The 19,022-nt window shown below is 44.9% G+C and overlaps 1 protein-coding gene across 2 annotated transcripts in view; it reads left to right on the forward strand.

Annotated features, from left to right (window-relative positions):
* Window positions 1-428: 428 nt before the first annotated feature.
* The window catches only part of ADCY8 (adenylate cyclase 8), a 214,533-nt gene continuing 195,939 nt past the window's right edge, over window positions 429-19,022 (forward strand). For both annotated transcript variants that reach the window (XM_075920134.1, XM_075920135.1), the window contains exon 1: window positions 429-2,944. In XM_075920134.1, the coding sequence (XP_075776249.1) occupies window positions 2,051-2,944 (894 nt within the window). In that variant the 5' untranslated portion in view covers window positions 429-2,050. The remainder of the gene's footprint in view (window positions 2,945-19,022) is intronic.

Below are 19,022 nucleotides of genomic sequence, written 5' to 3' on the forward strand. Positions count from 1 at the left end.
TGACTGATAAGAGGCGTTTGGGCTCAAATCTAAGTGTGTGTGAGAGGACATTACCCTGGATGGGTACTGTAATACAAATACTAACTAGCCATTGGAATCTTTCCTAAAGCCTGTTTACAAGATGTCATTAATGGATCTCCAAATCACTGTGTTGTTTCAGGCCAATTCCACAAGCCAAATACACGGGGAAGGGTTGGATCTTACGTTTATTTACAAGTTTAATTCTTATCAGATTGGAATGAACAGATATAGGCTGGCTGGTACACTACCTTCCACATCTTAATGACTTAACCAACCAACCAAACAATAGAGGGGCTAGCTGTTCTTATCAGCCTCTTGTAATTTGAACTGTTTTCTCCCCTCCCCCCTTCCCCTTATTTATTCTTGGATCTGGACTTTTAATACTAAAGTCATCTGAAGAAGTGGGTTTTGCCCAAGAAAGCTCAAAATACCAGCTACATGTTTTGTTAGTCTTTAAGGTGCTACTAAACTATTTGTTGTTTTTCAAGTTTTTCACCGGAGGTGAGTTTGATAATGAGGAGGGAGAGCAGAAGTCACGAAGTCCTACCCACCGCTGGCTCTCCCGGTGCCTGCTGATTGCTGCGCGCCTCTCCTTTGCACGGCAGGCTCCGTTTTAAGGAAGGGAGGGCTGGTTCTCTTGATTTTTTTCTCTCCCCTCCGGCTCATTGTGGGCACTTAACCCACACTTCGCTTCAGTCCCTTCATCGCTAAGAGGAGTCAGTGGCCGCTTTCCACCGCGCCTCTGAGCCGAGCCAGGTCCTGACTTGCAGCCTCGGCACCGGGGCTGATTCCGCTGTAACTGGACAGCAGGGGAGGGCAAGAGCCTGGAGCTTGACGTCACCGGGCATCAGCTGACCGTGCCGGGCTCTGCCTCTTCCCAGTAGCAGCTGGAGCAGCAGCCGCAGCCCCCCGGACACCGCGGCGGGTCTTGACTCCGCTCATCCGTCTATCCCGGGCGCTAATGCTCTCCGCGCCGCTGCCGCTCATGCCCGCCGCCCCGGCTGGAGGAGCTCACCCCACGCCCCGCTCCCCCCGCCGCCTGCCACGCGCGCCCCGGGGAGCCCGGCTGGGGCTCAGCGCCGCGGGGAAGAAGGGACCGGGTCTGGATTAAGCCCAGGGCCGCCGAGCGCGCATGAGTGTCCGCCTGGTGCCCACGCTGCCGCTCTGCTTGGCGGGGCCCGCGGACTCCCGCCCGAGGCAGCTGCCCGCGCCTGTCCCGGGTCTGTCCTGGAACTGATCCGCCCGGAACCCAGCGGCAGCTCCGCGTCCCGGGCGCTCCCGGCGCGGCTCGGCGGGCGGGGTGTCCCGCCATGGCTCGCGGCGCCGGTCGGGGAGAGCAGTGAGCGAGCGCGGCCGCCCCGGCCGGACATGTGGCGCTGCCAGCGGCCGCTCGCCAGCGAGACCCCGCGTGGCTGGAGGTGCGCGGGGGAGCCGCTCGGGATGCCGAGCCCACCGGTGCCACGCCCGCCCCGCGCCCCGCGCCGGCCCGGCCCCCTGCTGTGAGCGCCTCTCGCTGCGGCCCGCGGGGGCTGCTGCTGCCCGGCGGCTCCATGCGTCCCCGAGCCCGGGCAGAGTAACAGCAGCGGCCGGTCCCGGCTCAGCAGAGCCACCGCTCGGGGCTAGGGCGGCGGATCCCTGGATGGGACCCAGGCTGGGGCGCCTCCGCCCGCCCGCGCTCCTTCCCGCCGTCTCCGCCCCGCGCCGCGCGGAGCCCAGCGAGACAGCCCAGCGGCGTGGCTAGAAACAAGCCGGCGGCAAGAGCCAGCCCCCCGGTCCAGCCCGCTTCCCTCCCCCGCCCAGCCCCAGCCAGCCCGTGCCAGAAGCGAGCCGGGACACGCGGCATGCAGGGGACCACGCGGGCTCTGCCGGCGCCCGGGCTGCCAGGGGGGGCTGGCGCGCCAGGCACGGAGCTACCTGCCCCCCGCCACTAAGCGCCCCCGACCCCGCGGGACGTCTGCCTCTCCATGTGACGCTCGCCCAGCCCGACTCCCCTCCGGCCGCCCCCGCCCCCCGCTGCTCCCCAGCAGCCATGGAGCTGTCCGAGGTGCGGTGCCTGAGCGACAGCCAGGAGCTCTACACCATCAACCGGACCCCGCCGGGAAGCGGCCGCGCCAGACCCCAGCGCCTGCTGTGGCAGACCGCGGTGCGCCACATCACCGAGCAGCGCTTCATCCAGGAGCAGAGCAGCAGCAGCGGGGGCAGCAGCAGCGGCGGCGGGGGCAAAGCCCTGGGCTCCCAGGACTCCTGCTGCCCCAACCACCACCCCCCGCGGCGCGCGTCCCAGCGCCACAACAACGGGGGCACCAAAGTCTTCCCGGAGCGCAGCAGCAGCAGCGGGGACCTGGGCTTCCTGCACCTAGACTGCGCCCCCAGCAACTCCGACTTCTTCCTCAGCTGGGGCTACACCTACCGCGGGGTCATCTTCCCCACGCTGCGCAACTCCTTCAAGTCCCGGGACCTGGAGCGCCTCTACCAGCGCTACTTCCTGGGCCAGAGGCGCAAGTCCGAGGTGGTCATGAACATCCTGGACGTGCTCACCAAGCTGACCTTGCTGCTCCTCCACCTGACCCTGGCCTCGGCCCCCATGGACCCCATCAAGGGCATCCTGCTGGGCTTCTTCACCGGCATCGAGGTGGTCATCTGTGCCTTAGTGGTGGTCAGGAAGGACACGACCTCCTACACTTACCTGCAGTACAGCGGGGTGGTGACTTGGGTCGCCATGGCCACTCAGATCCTGGCTGCTGGCCTGGGCTTTGGCCTCCTGGGTGATGGGATCGGCTACGTGCTCTTCACCCTCTTTGCCACCTACAGCATGCTTCCGCTGCCCCTCACCTGGGCCATCCTGGCCGGCCTGGTGACCTCCCTCCTGCAGCTCGTCATGCAGTTGGTTATCCCTAGGCGGGCAGTGACTTCCATCAATCAGGTACCCTCTTACTAACGGGGCACTTCCAGGATGATGGAAGGGGGGTGTCTAAATAGCTCATAGTTTCTTTATGCCTTGAAATGTGTGTCACTGGGAGGAAAAGGACAGAGAAGAGACATGGATGACAGTAGGGATGCCCCCTGGAAGAAGGAGCATAGTCTGGGTGAAGTGCATGCATTGGGGGCCAGGGGCATGGAGCGATGGGTTTGAGTTCTCCGATCTCTGGCAAATCATTTATTTGGTGCCTCTAGGTTTCCTCGTTCTTAAACTTCTCTCCTACTTCCTAGGGGTGTTGGTTATGTGGAGCATTTTGAGAGGCTGGCATGGAAAGTGCTGTAGAAACATGTGAAATGTTATTCGTTGTTTTCTTTCCTGTAAGAACTTAAGAATAACCATACTTGATCACACGAAAGGTCCTTCTATAGTGGCCAGGGTAGAGTGCTTCCAAGGGAATGAAGAGAACAGGCCAGATATTGAGTGATCCCGCCCTTGTTGTCCAGTCCTAATTTCTGGCAGAAGCTAGGGATGCCCAAAGACTCTTGGCAAATAGCCATTGATGGTCCTATTCTCCATTAATTTACCCAATTCTTTTTTTGTATCCTGTTATCATTTGGCCTTCACAACATCCCCTGGCAATGAGTTCTGCAGGATGACTGTGCGTGGTGTGAAGAAAGGTTTTATTTTCTTTTAAACCTGCTATTAATTTCATTGGGTTACTCCTGGCTTCTGTTCTATCTGAAAGAGTAAATAACAGGTATTTACTTTCTCTACCCCATTCACGATTTTATAGATCTCCATCAGATCCCTCCTTAGCAGCTACTTTTCCAACTTGTAAAGTTAGTCTCTCCTCATGTGCAATGAAACGTCTGAGGGTAATGGAAAGACTCCCAGTGAATTCAAAGGATTTTGAAGCCAGTTCTTAGGCAGCCATCCAAACGGCCACCCAAAACTAGTTTGCTGGTAGAGATGGATCTTCTTGGGGCAAACGAAATTAAACTGGGCACTTTGCAGGACTCACTTAAGACAGATTTGATTTCCTGGTGGAGGTTGTATGAGCAAGTGCAGACTTCACAGTTTTCTGGATGTCAGAGCCCTTTTGGGACAAGCTGGGGCCTGAACAGAGGCTTGGTTCTGAAAATGTTAACTGTGTCGGGGCAGTAAAGAAGGATAGAAAGAGTACATTTAGGGCTAATATTACTTTATACTCCCATAACCCCTTTTATCCTCATATTACACACACTAATGTACTAAAAACTGCAACATCCCTGTGTACCTGGGAAGTATGACATTTCTTCCCTCTCCCCCTTCCCCCCCCCCCACACACTAAGCAGCAATGCAGAACTCAATCTTTCCCTCTCTTCCAGAATGTCATGGTTCTGTGCTCCCAGTATTTCAGATCAGATTATCATGTAAACTTGATTGACTAAAGAGGGAAGGCAAGGGGAGAGTTAATCTCAGGTAGAGGGAAACACAGAAATAGCGTCATTTTTCTTATTTGGAGACAGTATCTAGCCTCGTTTGTATCTTCTGCTGTTGTTGACACATGACTGCAAGAGACATGCAAGTAGAAGTTGTGCACATTCTTACAGGAGTTTGGACTAGATTGGTCTCCTGGCAATCAACTGCCACAAACTGGTCTTATGGCAGCCAGTTGATACTGCTTGTGTCCTTTACTATTGTAGCTATTCAATTCCATTTGCCTTATGGTCATTGCATGCACATGTAGGAGCTTTGCCTTATTTCTGATTGCATTCATTTACTGTAACAGCTGGTATGATTGGCTGCCTTTGCTTGTTAATGTGTAGGCTCCTTATGATTCAGAGAGAGGATGCAGGGTGTTCTGACTTAGCGTTAGCTGTTGGAGAATATGAAATAGTTGTGCTGTAATGTGAAGTCTGCTGCATAAACATAAATAAAAGGTGTACTTATAACAATCAAAATAATTTTCTATGTCAGGTTTTAAAAGAATTCCATCCCAATGCAGTTTCAGTTATAGAAATGTACTTCCTTGATTTTTTTTCATTGTGAGTAATACCGTATAATTTGTTGCACTCATTTCAATGCATTTAGCTAGTCTTTTTTGGGAGGGGGAGGGAGGCTCATTCATAACATAGACATTTCCTGGGAGAGATGCCTATTACCCCTGCTATTTGACAGTACAATACCTAGTCAGTTATATGAATGAAATGCTGTTGAACCATGCAAAACGACAAATTACTTGTTATATGATCGTATTTATGAACTAAAGATATAGAACCAGTAAACAGGCTACACTGGTGTTGTTTTGCGCCTTAACAGACCCAGTTATTTAAACTATCAAATTACCCAGTTATTTAAATTATCAGACCCAGTTATTTAAAGTATCAAATTTAAACTCACCTCAGCACTTTTTTCTCCACTAAAATATTGTATTTGACCTCGTCCTTCCCTTCTCTGCCAGTGGAAAGGGCATTAGCATTTATTTGGCATTTTGCTTCTCTTTTTCTTTCCTTCCTCCCTGCATTCCTTTGCTTAAGGGAATAGAGAGACATGTAAGAGTATAAATATCTCTCCCTCCACTTCAGTGAAACAATGTTTCAGAGAATTCACAGCTCAGACTACTTTATTTTTTGATCTTGTATTAAAGTGGAGGAGGCACCGAATGGTAAATAAAGCTAGCAGCTGGCAGGCCTGTGACCTCTATTTACACTGGGCGCTCTCCTCCGGTTGTTGGTGCTGAACATCTTTTTGCCTGTTTTTTATTTTGGGCTGTAGAACATTTTCATTTGGCTCCCTCTTGTGGTTTCTTTTTATGGCCAATCGCAGCTTGTCTCCTCACCCAGCTTCATTTGGTATTCCATAAGCTACCTTTCTGCCAGTCCAAACGGCGGGCATGATCCTGCAAGGTGCTTAGAAACTCCTGCAAGGTATTGAACTCCTTCAGCCCCTGTGAAGTCAATGGGAGTTGAGTGTGCTCAGGACTTCCCACAGAATTGGCCCTATTGTCTATATGGCAAGGTATTTTTAGGGTAAGTTTTCTGTTCCTGCACTAAGATGCAACCAGGTACTGCACTAAGACAATGAATTATAATTCACATCACATTATCTGCCTTGTACACGGTATTGATTTTTTGCATGGTAAAGTGAAGGAACAGGAAACCATTAAACACCATTCATTGTGTGGGGGCAACACATTATAAAGTGTCTGTGATGTGATGGCTGCCCTACCATTTAGTTTAGAATACCTCTTATTGTTATTCTTATCATGGCCACAATGTACTAGGCTCTGTATACTTACATGGGAAGATAAAAGCCAAAGGGTCACTTTCCACTGTTACTACCATTCCCACCAGAGACTTTTAAAGCATTTTAAAAGTATTAATGATATAAGTCCAATAATACTGTTAAGATTATTTTACAGATAGGCACAGATAGTTTAAATGACTTGCCCAAGGACATAAATCTGTAGGAAAATTCAGATATACTAATCTTCCAGCTAAAACCCTTCTGTTTTATCTTATGGTTTATTTTACCAGATTGTAAATATAAGATTCAATGATCCATGTCTATCTAATAATATTATATACAGTGTAGTAGCTGTGTTGAACCCAATATATTAACAAGGGAGCACTGAGATAATAAAAGATAAAATAAAAATAAAAACAAATTATCTCACCCGTGTTGCTTCTCTAATAGTGTTATGAAAGCTACAATAATTTAGCCATCTGGATAGTCAGGAAGCTGTATAGTTACCTACATTAAATCAGCTGCATGAATTAAAAAATGCAAGGAAAGATGGAAAAGACAGAGGGCAAAATTCTGAGATTTTCTGGAAATAGGAATTTTTCCATTGACTTCAGTGGGGATTTCATGCAGAGCAAATATTGTGTACAGTATTGAGTACAATAGCATGGCCTGTAATGTAGCTAGTTCATTAGCTTATCCAGTAGTATCCATGTGGACAATGGGTCTGATTCTTTTCTTACATTGGTGTAAATCAGGAATAACTCCATCAAAATCAATAGCGTTACAGTGGGGTGAGAGTGGAATCAAGTACTATGTGTTCTGTTTTCTCTGCATCCTAATGCATCCAATTTTTATAATAAAATTTATTATTTTATGTACCAAGATGCAGCTGAAAGTCTTCAGTAATGTTGAATATCAGACACACAGAGCTTGCCGTTTCGGGTGGCTGTAATTTTTGTGATTGAAGGCACACACATTTTAATGCATATAAATATTGCCCATAGTTCACCATTTTCTCCAGCCATCATTTTCAAGGGGTTATCTGAATTTCCCAACACTGCTTTTCCAAACTATTATTTAATCTATGATTTACTTATAGCCCTTTCAGGGAGAAATGGGAGAGGCAGAGAGAGAGTAAGAGCAGTGAAATGAGAAATGAGATTAAAAAAAAAGAAAATTAGATCTGCTCTGGCCCATTTCCACCAGGTGCCTAGCACCTGTTGGGAGATTCCACAAATTCTTATCTCCCATTGACTTCCAGTTGGGAGTGCTGTGAATTCTACAGGCAATATTCAATGCTTGCTAGCGTTAAAGCCCCAAACGAGTGTCTGATCCTGGAGTTCTGGTGAAGGCAGTGCTTATGCTGACTTCCCTAGGAATTTTCCCTGAGTAAGGATAGCAGGATCAGGATCAAAGTCTTTACCTGCTTAAAACATAACTTATTTTATAATCTTTTAAAAAAAATAATCAGACAGTGGATATTCCTATAAATGAATTGCCACCAAGCTTCTGTTTGTATTGTATTTATGAATGTGTTTTCCTCTATTGGATTATAAAATATAAAGAGTAAATTATCTGCTTCAGGAAAATAGTGATGAATAAACAATTCACTGCATTTTACAGGAATAAACAATATAGGCTGATGATGCTATAGATATTATTTCTGACAGGCTGTGAGCCATGTTGTACATAAACTGGATTTTTATGCTCCACTCCTGCAACCATTGCTCACAAAAGTCCCACTGAAGTCAATGAGCCTACCCATGTGAGAAATAGCTACTCAAACTGATGGCTTGGAGGAGCTAGTCCTAAATAGGTACATTAAACAGGGCTTTTACAAAGAGTTAAAGAGCACTACCAAAATTAGTTTGATCTGTAATGTGATCCTTCTGTTAATAAATCTCTTTGCAGAAATTATGTTCTTCAGATTTATGTGGGCTGGGGTATTTTTCAGATATATTTCAGAATTATTATAAAAAATGACAATTGGCAACCCTACAATAACAAACTAGTATACATGCATCATGGGGCTAAAAGATTTTGTAAACACACTTTCATCTTCATTATTTCCAATAATTTATTGTATCAGTGTGGGAATTTTGCCATATAGTACTGTATCCTTTAAAATATTTTAGTCTAAAATTCTTTCAAAGACCAATTTGTATATGAAAGTCAAAAAATGATTAATCTGTTTCACTCTTTATCCCTGAATCCTCCTTTATAGCTCAATGTACTGTCCAGTTTTACTACCATTTTTTACCTGGGGTGACTTATAAACTGATTGTATTTTTTTAGATTGGATTATGAACTTGTTTCTTTTTATATCCCAATGGGTACCAGTGGGTCAAAGCATGATTAGATTAGAACTGGAAATACTTTTATCTGGAGCAGCTGCAATAATGTGCTACATAGGACAAATGCATTAGTCATATTTACAATTTGATGATTAATTGCATTTGGAGAGTTCATCAGAAATGGAGTAATTCACGCAGGAACATGGGATGAAGCCTGTTTTTTATCACTGAGTTTCAGACAACAGCAGAACTAGTGCAATTGCCCTCAGTGAAGGTTACTACGATCATTTTGATAGAATATTGTCAAAATTGTTCTGATGTTGATTTTTTTTCTTTACCCATGAACAAAACGTAGGGATGTGCTGGTTTGGCCAAAATAGCAACTTCCAACAAAAAAAAAACCCTCTTGCCTGCTGATGTACTACACCCCTTGGACATCATTGATCATGAATGGATTGTGTGGGCATGGATCTTCTTCACATGTGCAAGCGATTAAAAGAGGGTAACATTCCCCACACTCATTCACGGCTGTCCAGTCTGTGAATCTGGCCATGAGCTGGAAGGAGGAATAGCTGCAGTATTCAACTGATATTTCCCCCTGTAAGCAATTGGGAGGAGAAGTTGTTGCAGTTCCGGGTCTACCCCCATCACTACAAGAGTAAATGGCAGGGCACATATTGGGGCAAGCTGTGGTTTGGAATGAGGTGATGTAACTTGTTTCCAAAGCAAGAGAGCATGGTTGTCTGTGTTATTCTGTTCCTGGGGCAGTATAGCTATTCATCCCCCTAATCAGAGCAGATTATGTTACAATCTAGGCCTGTGTCAGTGGCACATGCACAAAACCTGCCAGTTATTTATGCAGTGAATAGCTGAACATTTACAGATTCCAATCTCAGTTATACTGATGTAAGCCAGGAGTAAATGTGATCCATTTGGTGTGTAGGGCCAGATCCAGAGAGATGCTAACACTCCCATTGATTTGCTGGTTGTTCAGCCTAGCTTGCAGCCATGACAAGAGGGGTCTTACTAGGCACTGAATGGATGGAAGACACTCAGTAGTTTGCATGAAGGGTCTGATCAAAGCCCTTTGAGGTTAATGGAAAGACTCCCATTGACTTCAGTGTGTTTTGGATCCGAGTGTAGGACTGATCTTTGATTTCAGAAAGCCAACACAGTTACTCAGAAATTCTACAAAACCTTACAAATACTTTCCAGGTTAAAGCACAGAGACATGCTTAGAAAACGTTGCCATGTACAGTAGTAGTTTGCTCCAATTTCAGTCATTTGGAATCAATTATGTCCATCTTCTCTTCATAAGTGTCTAAATCTGTATTTGCTGATGCTGATGTGCGTCGGCCTAAACTACCACAGAGCAATTGAAGGGAAGCCAGTACCGTGTTGCACAATGCAAACTGGAGAAACATACTGTCACAATAACTTTTCATCAGGCAAGTTTTGTTTATAAGCAACTATTTTAAGAAGTCCTTGAATGTCATTGGCCAGTTTCTCTTACTGCCAGGTTTCACTCAAGCCTGCCGGAAAGACGCAGACTTTAAGGCCAGAAGGGCCATCATAATCATCTGGTCTGATGTCCCTCACATCACAGACCACAGACACTCATCCACCTCGCCCGTATCCCCTGGCTGAGTTATTGAAGTCCTTTTGTTCTTGACAAATCCATGCTGGCTACTGCTTATAACACAATTATTCTCTAGGTGCTTACAGACTGATTGTTTAATAATTTAGAGGAGGGCTGCTGTGTGGTTTAATTAACCACTACTGCAATGAGGCATTCTGAAGAACCACTGAAGCTTTTCAGTGCAGCAACAGCCATTTTATCAACGACTGCAAAAAACAGCATTCCTTGCACATCATCCAAAGGGCTTGGGGGTTTGTTTGTTTTCTCATCCTGGTGCTCTTCATCTTATTTTAATTCCTATTGTCTGCCTTTTAAAAAATTATGAAACTGAATGAAATGTGAACATGAGTTTTCTGGTTTGTTCATTTGTATCTACTAGAATTTTTGATTTTGAAATAGAGTTTTCCCATTGTTTTACAACTTCATATGCCAAAGTATGTTCTTTTCATTAGACCCCCAACATCAGGGATGGCCAGCCTGTGGCTCCAGAACCACATGCAGCTCTTCAGAAGTTAATATGTGGCTCCTTGCATAGGTACCAAATCCAGGGCTGGAGCTACCGGTGCCAACTTTCCACTGGGCTGCAGGGTGCTCACTGTTCAACCTCCAGCCCTACCCTAGGCCCTTTCCCTCCTCCACCCTTTCCCCCCCCCAGGATCCTGCCACTTCCCACCCTCTCCACTGAACCTGTCACACCCATGCTTTCCCCCTTCAGTGTCTCCCACTGAGAGCGCTGATCCCAGTGGGCAGGAGGAAGGGGAGAAGGAGGCACTGACTGGTGGGGCTGCCCATGGATGGGATGTGCTGGGAGTGATGGTGTGGAAATGAGCAAGGCTGGTGACATAGAACTGTGGATCTTCGGCAATGTGCATTGGTAAATTCTGGCTCCTTCTCAGGCTTAGGTTGGCCCCCCCCTGCCCTACATTGTTTCCGAATGCAAATCCTATTGGAGTTAGAGGGTACAATCACGACTTACTAAATCAATGGGAGCCTCCAATGCTGCCAAGATTTCACTAATAATATTTTTGATTTTTCCAAACAAAGGCCAAGAGAGAGACAGACACACAGACAGAGAGGACTGAAGTATTTACCGGTATCCTGGGCCAGGTCTACACTGGTGGAGAAAATCAATGCAAGATATGCAACTCCAGCTATGTGAATTGCGTAGCTTGAGTTGACATATCTTGCATCGATTTTCTGGGGCAGCTCTTCAGTGGGAGGTCGACAGGAGAAAGTCTCCTGACAACTTCCCTTACTCCTCACGATTGTGGGTCTACACTGGCCGCTTGAATTTGCGCAAGAGCACTGACGTTCTAATGTAAGAATTCAGTGCTTCTTGCGCAAATACTTTGACGCTCCCGCTCAAGGATAAGCCCTCTCGCACAAGAATACTTGTGCAAGAGGGCCAGTGTAGACAGGCACATTAATTTTTTGCACAAGAAAGCCCGATGGCTAAAATGGCCATCGGAGCGTTCTTGCACAAAAGCGCGTCTATACTGGGCACGGATGCTTTTATGCAAAAGCACTTTTTGCACAAAAGCATCCGTGCCAATCTAGACGTTCTTTTGCGGAAATACTTTTAATGGAAAAACTTTTCCATTAAAAGTATTTCCGCAAAATCATGCCAGTCTAGATGCAGCCTTAGAAAGGATTTGCATTACAGGCACGTTACTATTCCTTCTGTTCTCCAATTTGTGCTGATTTACTATGTGATCAGTTCTTCAAGAGAGGCACTGTCTCTTTGTTCTGTGCTTATTCTCAGTTGAGCCATGACTGGGACATAACCACATGCAAATAATTAATAACAATTTGGTAAATCTTTTTCAGAGTAGGAGACATAGTGTGGAAAATCTACATATTTGAGAGAGTTTGTCTGTTTGAGAGTCTGCTTGTTCAGAAGTCCTCTTAAACAGCAGGACCTAGGGACTCCAAATTTGGTATGCAGATTCCTCTTATAATTTAGAGCAAGGTAAGGGTTTGGTTGTGCCAGGAAAAAAATGTGGTGTGTCTGGAATGGGCTTGCTTCTCATAAAACCAAAAAGAAAAGAGACAGAATCACCAGGCAGATGAAAGGGGTGTACTCCCCCTATTCAGGACTGCATAATCCCCAAGTCTCCCATCTCTGAGGTGCCCTTTAAGGAGGACGTATGGGAACATTGCTGGCTTCTTAGAGACTTCTAATCATTATAGAGATCATTCCAATATACATTAAATCTAATTTATTATGATAGGCATTTGTGTTCTTGTATGGGAGGTATTTTTATCTAGTGTACAATTCCATCCAGGGACTGGGAGTGAGGATTTTGGGTCTGACTCCTGAATTTGCCATGGCTATGGTGGGTGACCTTGACAAGTCCCTTTATATTTCTCTATCTTCATTTACATACATACATATAAATGTATCTTCCGGTAAGGTAAATAATGGTTATGCAAAGGGCTTTAAGAACTCCTTGCCAAAGATGTCATGTAAGTGCGGATTCTTATTATTACTGTGTTGACTACACAAACTTATTCTCATGCTCTGCACCTTACTGTTAGCTTTCATGCAATCCACAACAAAGAGCAGGAAGAACTTACTCTCTGTTTGGTGTCAACAGTCATTAAGGTATGAATGCAGTCAGGGTGATTTGAGGAAAAAATGTTTAAATATGACTTTGTTCTTTATGCAGCAGATCTGATGATTTTCTGATGGATTTTTTGTTGTAGGGACCTAGTACTCATTTATATCACAGCCACTTTACACCCCCATGGCACTGCAGGAGGCAATAAATGGGAGCAAACCACTAGTATGGTCACTTTTAGGCCTCTGTACAGTGCCAAGCTCTTTCGTGTAAATGAGTGTTCATCCCTTGAAGTGCAAAGTTTACATTTTCTAGGATGACTCATCTGAAATTCAATTCTGAATGTTTTTCATCCCTTCTTTATTTCTGTTTATTGATTAACTCTCTGGGAAAAAACCCTTCTCTTCAAAAAATAAGATCTTAAAAAAAGCGATCGTTCCCATCAAAGATGGCATGGCATTTTTGAGAATGCAATTCAGAGATTTGTGAGAGAAACTGTGTTTGTTTAAAGCACCATTGCTTATGTCGGTTACTTGCCTTCTCTTTCCAACTGCACTGTGAAGCTGGAGCAAAGTGGCATAGTTAAAATAAAAAAATGCAAACCTTAACAGTTCCTACAGCAATATTAACTGGGCTACCTTGCCCATATGTAGTGTTTTCTACTCTTCTTTTTCATGTTAAGGACTTCTTCCACTGAAAGTCAATGGCAAAACTCTGATTGACTTGGAAGGAGCAGGATTGGAACTATAGTTGTATTTTAAATGAAATCTTGAAATTTGCAGAAAGAGCTAAATGCAACAAAACATGAAGAGTAATGCTACCTTGACTGAAGCTGTGGTATTTTTTCATATTATTCCACAGTAAATACAGCTTTTAGGTTGATAATGTGGGCACGGTTAAAATGAAATGGTTACAAGCTCCTTCACAGAAAATTTCCCAGCAGCCTCCAGAGAGCAGCAGCCCCTGATCTCAAGATAGAAAAAAGCATGTACAATGTTATCATTCCCGTGTGATGACACAAAGTGGATAGGGCTTCAATCATGTACTGAAAAGCTTAGTATGCCCATGGAGCATGCTCAGAATTGATTTTCTTCAACAGCTTACAACTTTCTTTTCTGCAGAAAGACTACCTCTCTCTTTTTTTAAGGCTGACAGACCCTGGTGGATGGAATCAAACCTGGGACTTCTGGAGCTTAGTGTAAGAGCCACTAATGCATGAGCTACAAGCCAGCTGACAATTAGCTAAGGCTGTAGTGCAGACTCAGTATTCTCTATTTAAATGGTCTTGGTACCACTAGATGGGAGAGTATACCATGCCCAGAAGGTGTAGGGGTTATACCTTCATCATTAAGGAATATGCATATTTTCAAACTTAAGCCATATTGTTTTGCTAGCACCCTATAAGAATACCTCAAGTAGCAGTGTAACAGCTCCCAACTTGTATATTGGCAGTGATGACAACCTAAGACATTTTAAAGTGGGATTCTCCTCTGAAAAGTAAATTCATCCAAATAGCAATAGCAAGTCCCTGCTTATAGACTGTTTATGAATGTCCACCTCATGGTCCAGATCAATGGGCTGACTCATATATTAAAAGTTACACACATGTTTATTGCATTGAAACCTTCATGAACGTTACAGTATCTGTCAGCTCTATAAATTCATCCTGAGATCTGGAAATGAAGCTGGATCCTCTCCTTCACAGCCATCTCTAGTAATAAAGAGCCCACAGGTCAAATTACACCTTGGTTAACGCCTAGGTAACCTTGTTGCCTTTAGTGGATTTCCACATGTATAACTAAATAGCAGTTGTTAAATGGTTTTGTTGGTGACACAGAAGGAGGAACAGAATCCTGACTTCACTGTCTTTGGGTTTTGTTGTTTTTTGTTTGGTTGGTTTTTGCGCTGTAGTGCTAACAGAAGTAAAATTCAGAAGTAAAAATTCAATCCTGAAAGCAAAGCAAACAAGCAAGCTAGCAAACAAGCAAACAAAAAAATCTGTGGAACAAGAACGTGTTCCATTGACAACATGGATGAAATAATATCTTTTATTGGATTAGCTTCAGTTGGTGAGAGAGACAAGAGTTTGCTCTAGAGCCCTGCTGAGGTCTCCAAGATCTTGCCTCCTTGTGGGGTCTTAGAAGTTCTACCACAAACTAGACCACAATTTTACAGTCCTTCAGCCTGTCCCTCACCCACTAAGCCTAAGTCAGCTGACACAGGCCAACAACAGATGGTGTTTAATTGCAATGTAGACATACCCAGAGCATCACAATTAAATACAAGATGGAACAGATTGTATGGCATAAGTAGTTACATATTCTAAGGGACCATCAAAGGTGAAGTGGCCCATTAACAACTACAAGTCATACCACAAAAAGGAGGGGGATGGTGGGTTACAGCTTGTTGTAATAAACCATAAATCAAGGGTCTTTAATAAGAACATGATTTTTCTGACCAAGCAACATTGTGGATGTAAGCTCCCAGGATCATTGTTTTGAACATGGTGTGCATGTTTCCTTTGAGGCTGAAGATAGAGAGGTCAGATATGAAGTGCTCATTATGAGAAAATGGTGCTTTTGTCTTTTATCATTTTATTGCATGAGAGGGTAGTGATTGTCTGGTTTCACCCACATAATTGTTATTGGCGTATTTAGTACACTGGGTGAAGTACTCTACATATTGCAAAACCCACAGATCTTGAAAGGTATGTTGGCAGTAAGTGGGCATTACTTTCCATAGCAATGACGATATCTCTGCAGGCTTTGAATGCAGACACTTTTCAGACATGCCCTTTAAGGCCTTAAATATACAGTTACATTTGGAAAATGGCTTAGCAAAAATGACATTGTGGTGTTTGATGTTTATTCTGTAACATGCTTTCCAGTCAGATTAATTATTTTTACCCATCAAAATAATATGGTCTGTTTTCCTAAAGTTTTTGTTTAACTAGAGAAAACAGAAGGTGCAATATAAAAATTGAGAATAAACTCATTAATTAATGAAGACACTGCTTTTCTAGTTACCATTGCTACAAACTCAAGCTGGAATGTGGAAAGGAAGCTGTATTTTTTCTGCCACCTGTAATAATGATGCTGCAATTATAAACTTCATGGTACTTTATGGAGTAAATTGATTTGAATTCTATCATCAGCTTCTTTTACAGAAGTCAGCAATGTGCTTTCACTAAGGGAAGCACTGACAATCTCCATCAGCAGTGGACTCATTTGCAATGGACACTGCTGATCTTCATCACCTAAGCAGCATCTGTAGGCTATGGACCCAGAATTTTTGTTGTGGCATAAAGTGTTCTCAACTCTCTTATCTCAAGGAAGGTTCAGTGTTTGTGCCTCCAGAATTTGCTTGGCGAAGGTATTCAGTTTATTTCACATCTGTTTGCTTTGTTTGAAAAAACTTGCATGATGTCTGAAAAAACTTAAAAAACAACAAATAGACTAGTAGCATCTTAAAGACTAACAAAACATGTAGATGGTATCATGAGCTTTTGTGGGCGCAATCCACTTCTTCAGATGACTGGAGTATTAGAAGTCCAGATCCAAAAATAAATAAGCAAAGGGGGAGGAGAGAGAAAAAAAGAGGGTGAAAAAAAGAGAAAAAAGAAGGGGGAGAGGAGTCTGTGAAGGCTAGGAGTATATCAGAGTTTAAAGAGAAGCTAGATAATTTCATGGAGGTTAGGTCCATAAAAGGCTGTTAGCCAGGGGATAGAAATGGTGTCCCTGGCCTCTGTTTGTCAGAGGCTGGAGAAGGATGGCAGGAGACAAATCGCTTGATCATTGTCTTCGGTCCACCCTCTCTGGGGCACCTGGTACTGGCCACTGTCGGCAGACAGGCTACTGGGCTAGATGGACCTTCTTATGTTCTTATGGAAAAGAGAAAAAGAGAGAGACTGTGAGTAGATGGTTCAAATAGTTACAAAAGGCTGATAAGAACAATTAGCACCTCCATTGTGGGCTGGTTGGTTAAGTCATTAGGATTGGTACTGTGTGGAAGGTATTGTGTGAGCCAGCTAATATCCCTGTTCATACTGTAACCCCCTTTTTCCTCCCCGGGTTACTTGGAAGCAGGTCACACTCACAGGTGTGCCTGGGTGCCTGATGGTTTTAACATAAAAGGAGATCCTGAGTACCCCAGTGGTGATGTTGTTTCGCTGGGGAAACCCTATCCACCCCCTTGCTGCTGTTCCTTCCTCATAAAGAACATATAATGGTGGTGCCTCCACCTGGCTGGCCCTGTAACACACTTACACAGCACACAGGATCTTCCCAGAGAATAAGCAGAGGCACCTTTAGTAAGAGGACTTCATTTGCATAAGAATTAAACTTGTAAATGAAGTTAAGTTCCAACCCTTCTCTGTGTATTTGTCTTGTGGAATTGGTCTGAAACAATAAGGTGACTTGGAGATCCATTAATGAGTGTCCAGGCAGATTAAAGTGTTCTCCAACAGGTTTTTGTGTATTGCCTTTTGAAGATAGCCTATATCAACCATTAATTAGAAATTAGCCCACCATATTGCTGGTGATGCAAGAAGAAGGTAGGATCTAGCTGGTACTAATGGTAGAATGCTAAAGGCAGTGATACATGTTGTGTTCAGTAAAGTCAGCGGCTACGTCTACACTGGCCCCTTTTCCGGAAGGGGCATGTAAATTTCACCAGTCGTCGTAGGGAAATCCGCGGGGGATTTAAATATCCCCCGCGGCATTTAAATAAAAATGTCCGCCGCTTTTTTCCGGCTTTTAAAAAAGCCGGAAAAGAGCGTCTACACTGGCCCCGATCCTCCGGAAAAAGCGCCCTTTTTCCGGAGGGTCTTATTCCTACTTCAAAGTAGGAATAAGACCCTCCGGAAAAGGGCGCTTTTTCCGGAGGATCGGGGCCAGTGTAGACGCTCTTTTCCGGCTTTTTTAAAAGCCGGAAAAAAGCGGCGGACATTTTTATTTAAATGCCGCGGGGGATATTTAAATCCCCCGCGGATTTCCCTACGACGACTGGTGAAATTTACATGCCCCTTCCGGAAAAGGGGCCAGTGTAGACGTAGCCAGCATGTACTGCAGAAAGCAAAGAAACCACAGGGATTAAGAATGGCAAATATAAAGAGGCCATTTTTATACAGTTACATTTTTTAATCACAAACTAACTTCAATTCTTTCTTGTGCTGAGTTAATAAAAATCCACCCAGTTCCAATGCCACACAAAGCTGTAAAATTCTGCCACCCCTAATTTTAGAATCATGTTCTAACTTTATGTACATTGCTTTTATATGGCCACAGACCATGTTCTTTTAGTGCAGATGCCATGCAGTAGACTAGTAAAAGGTGTATACACAAGTTTGAGTAAAGAACTATCGGGTAGAATTTTTACTATTTCTAATTAAAACCTTGATTCAGCAAGATACTTAGACATACATAACTTTAAGCACATGCGTTCTCTTGTTGAAGCCAGTGGGAGTTGGACTGGGTGAAGTATTTTTGGCAAATCATTCACCGAAATATAAATTTTTCAAGACATCAAAAGTATTTGCAAATGCAGGTTGAATTCAGCAATTAGTTTCACCTTCAAAAATATGCCAATACAGTAAAACTCCATTGGTCCGGCATCTGATGGTTGGAACTCCTGATGGTCCGGCACCATCAGGAACCTGGAAGTGCTCCGGGCAGCCGGACCATTGGAGCTGCTCTGCCCCCGGCTTCCCCGATTCAGCCACTGCTGAAACTGACCAGTGCCTGACTCCAGGAAGCCCGAGGCAGAGCTGCTCTGCCCTGGGCTTCTTGGAGTCAGCCGCTGGTCAGTTTCAGCAGCGGCTGACTTGGGGATGCCTGAGGCAGAGCAGCTGGGGTGCTGCCGGGTTGGTCCGGTAGCGCCGCCCCTTGGCGCTGTGGGACCAACCCGGCAGCATCCCAGCTGCTCTGCCCCAGGCGTCCCCAAGAGCAACTGAGGTGCTGACGGGTTGATCGCGCAGCGCCAAGGGGCGGTGCTACCAGACCAACCCGGCAACACCCCAGCTGCTCTGCCCTAGGCGTCCCGATTCAGCTGCTGCTGAAACTGACCAGCAGCGACAGAATCGGGGACACCTGGGGCAGAGCCGGACTACCGGAAGGGGGGGCTATGAGGGGTCTGGGGTGGCATCCTCCCCACACCATCCTAGACCCCTCATAGCCCCCCCTTCCGATAGTCCGGCATATCTGATAATCTGACACCCCCCTGGGTTCTAAAGGTGCTGGATTATCGGAAGTTTACTGTATTTTGAAATGCTTTATTTTGACTTTTTTATTCAAAAGTGGTGGGTACTTTTGGTATCTAGCCCAAAACAAAATGAAAGATCAAAAACTTTTGCTTTCAATCAA

The sequence above is a fragment of the Pelodiscus sinensis genome, chromosome 2 (assembly GCF_049634645.1).
Source record: "Pelodiscus sinensis isolate JC-2024 chromosome 2, ASM4963464v1, whole genome shotgun sequence".
NCBI classification, from domain to species: Eukaryota; Metazoa; Chordata; order Testudines; family Trionychidae; genus Pelodiscus; species Pelodiscus sinensis.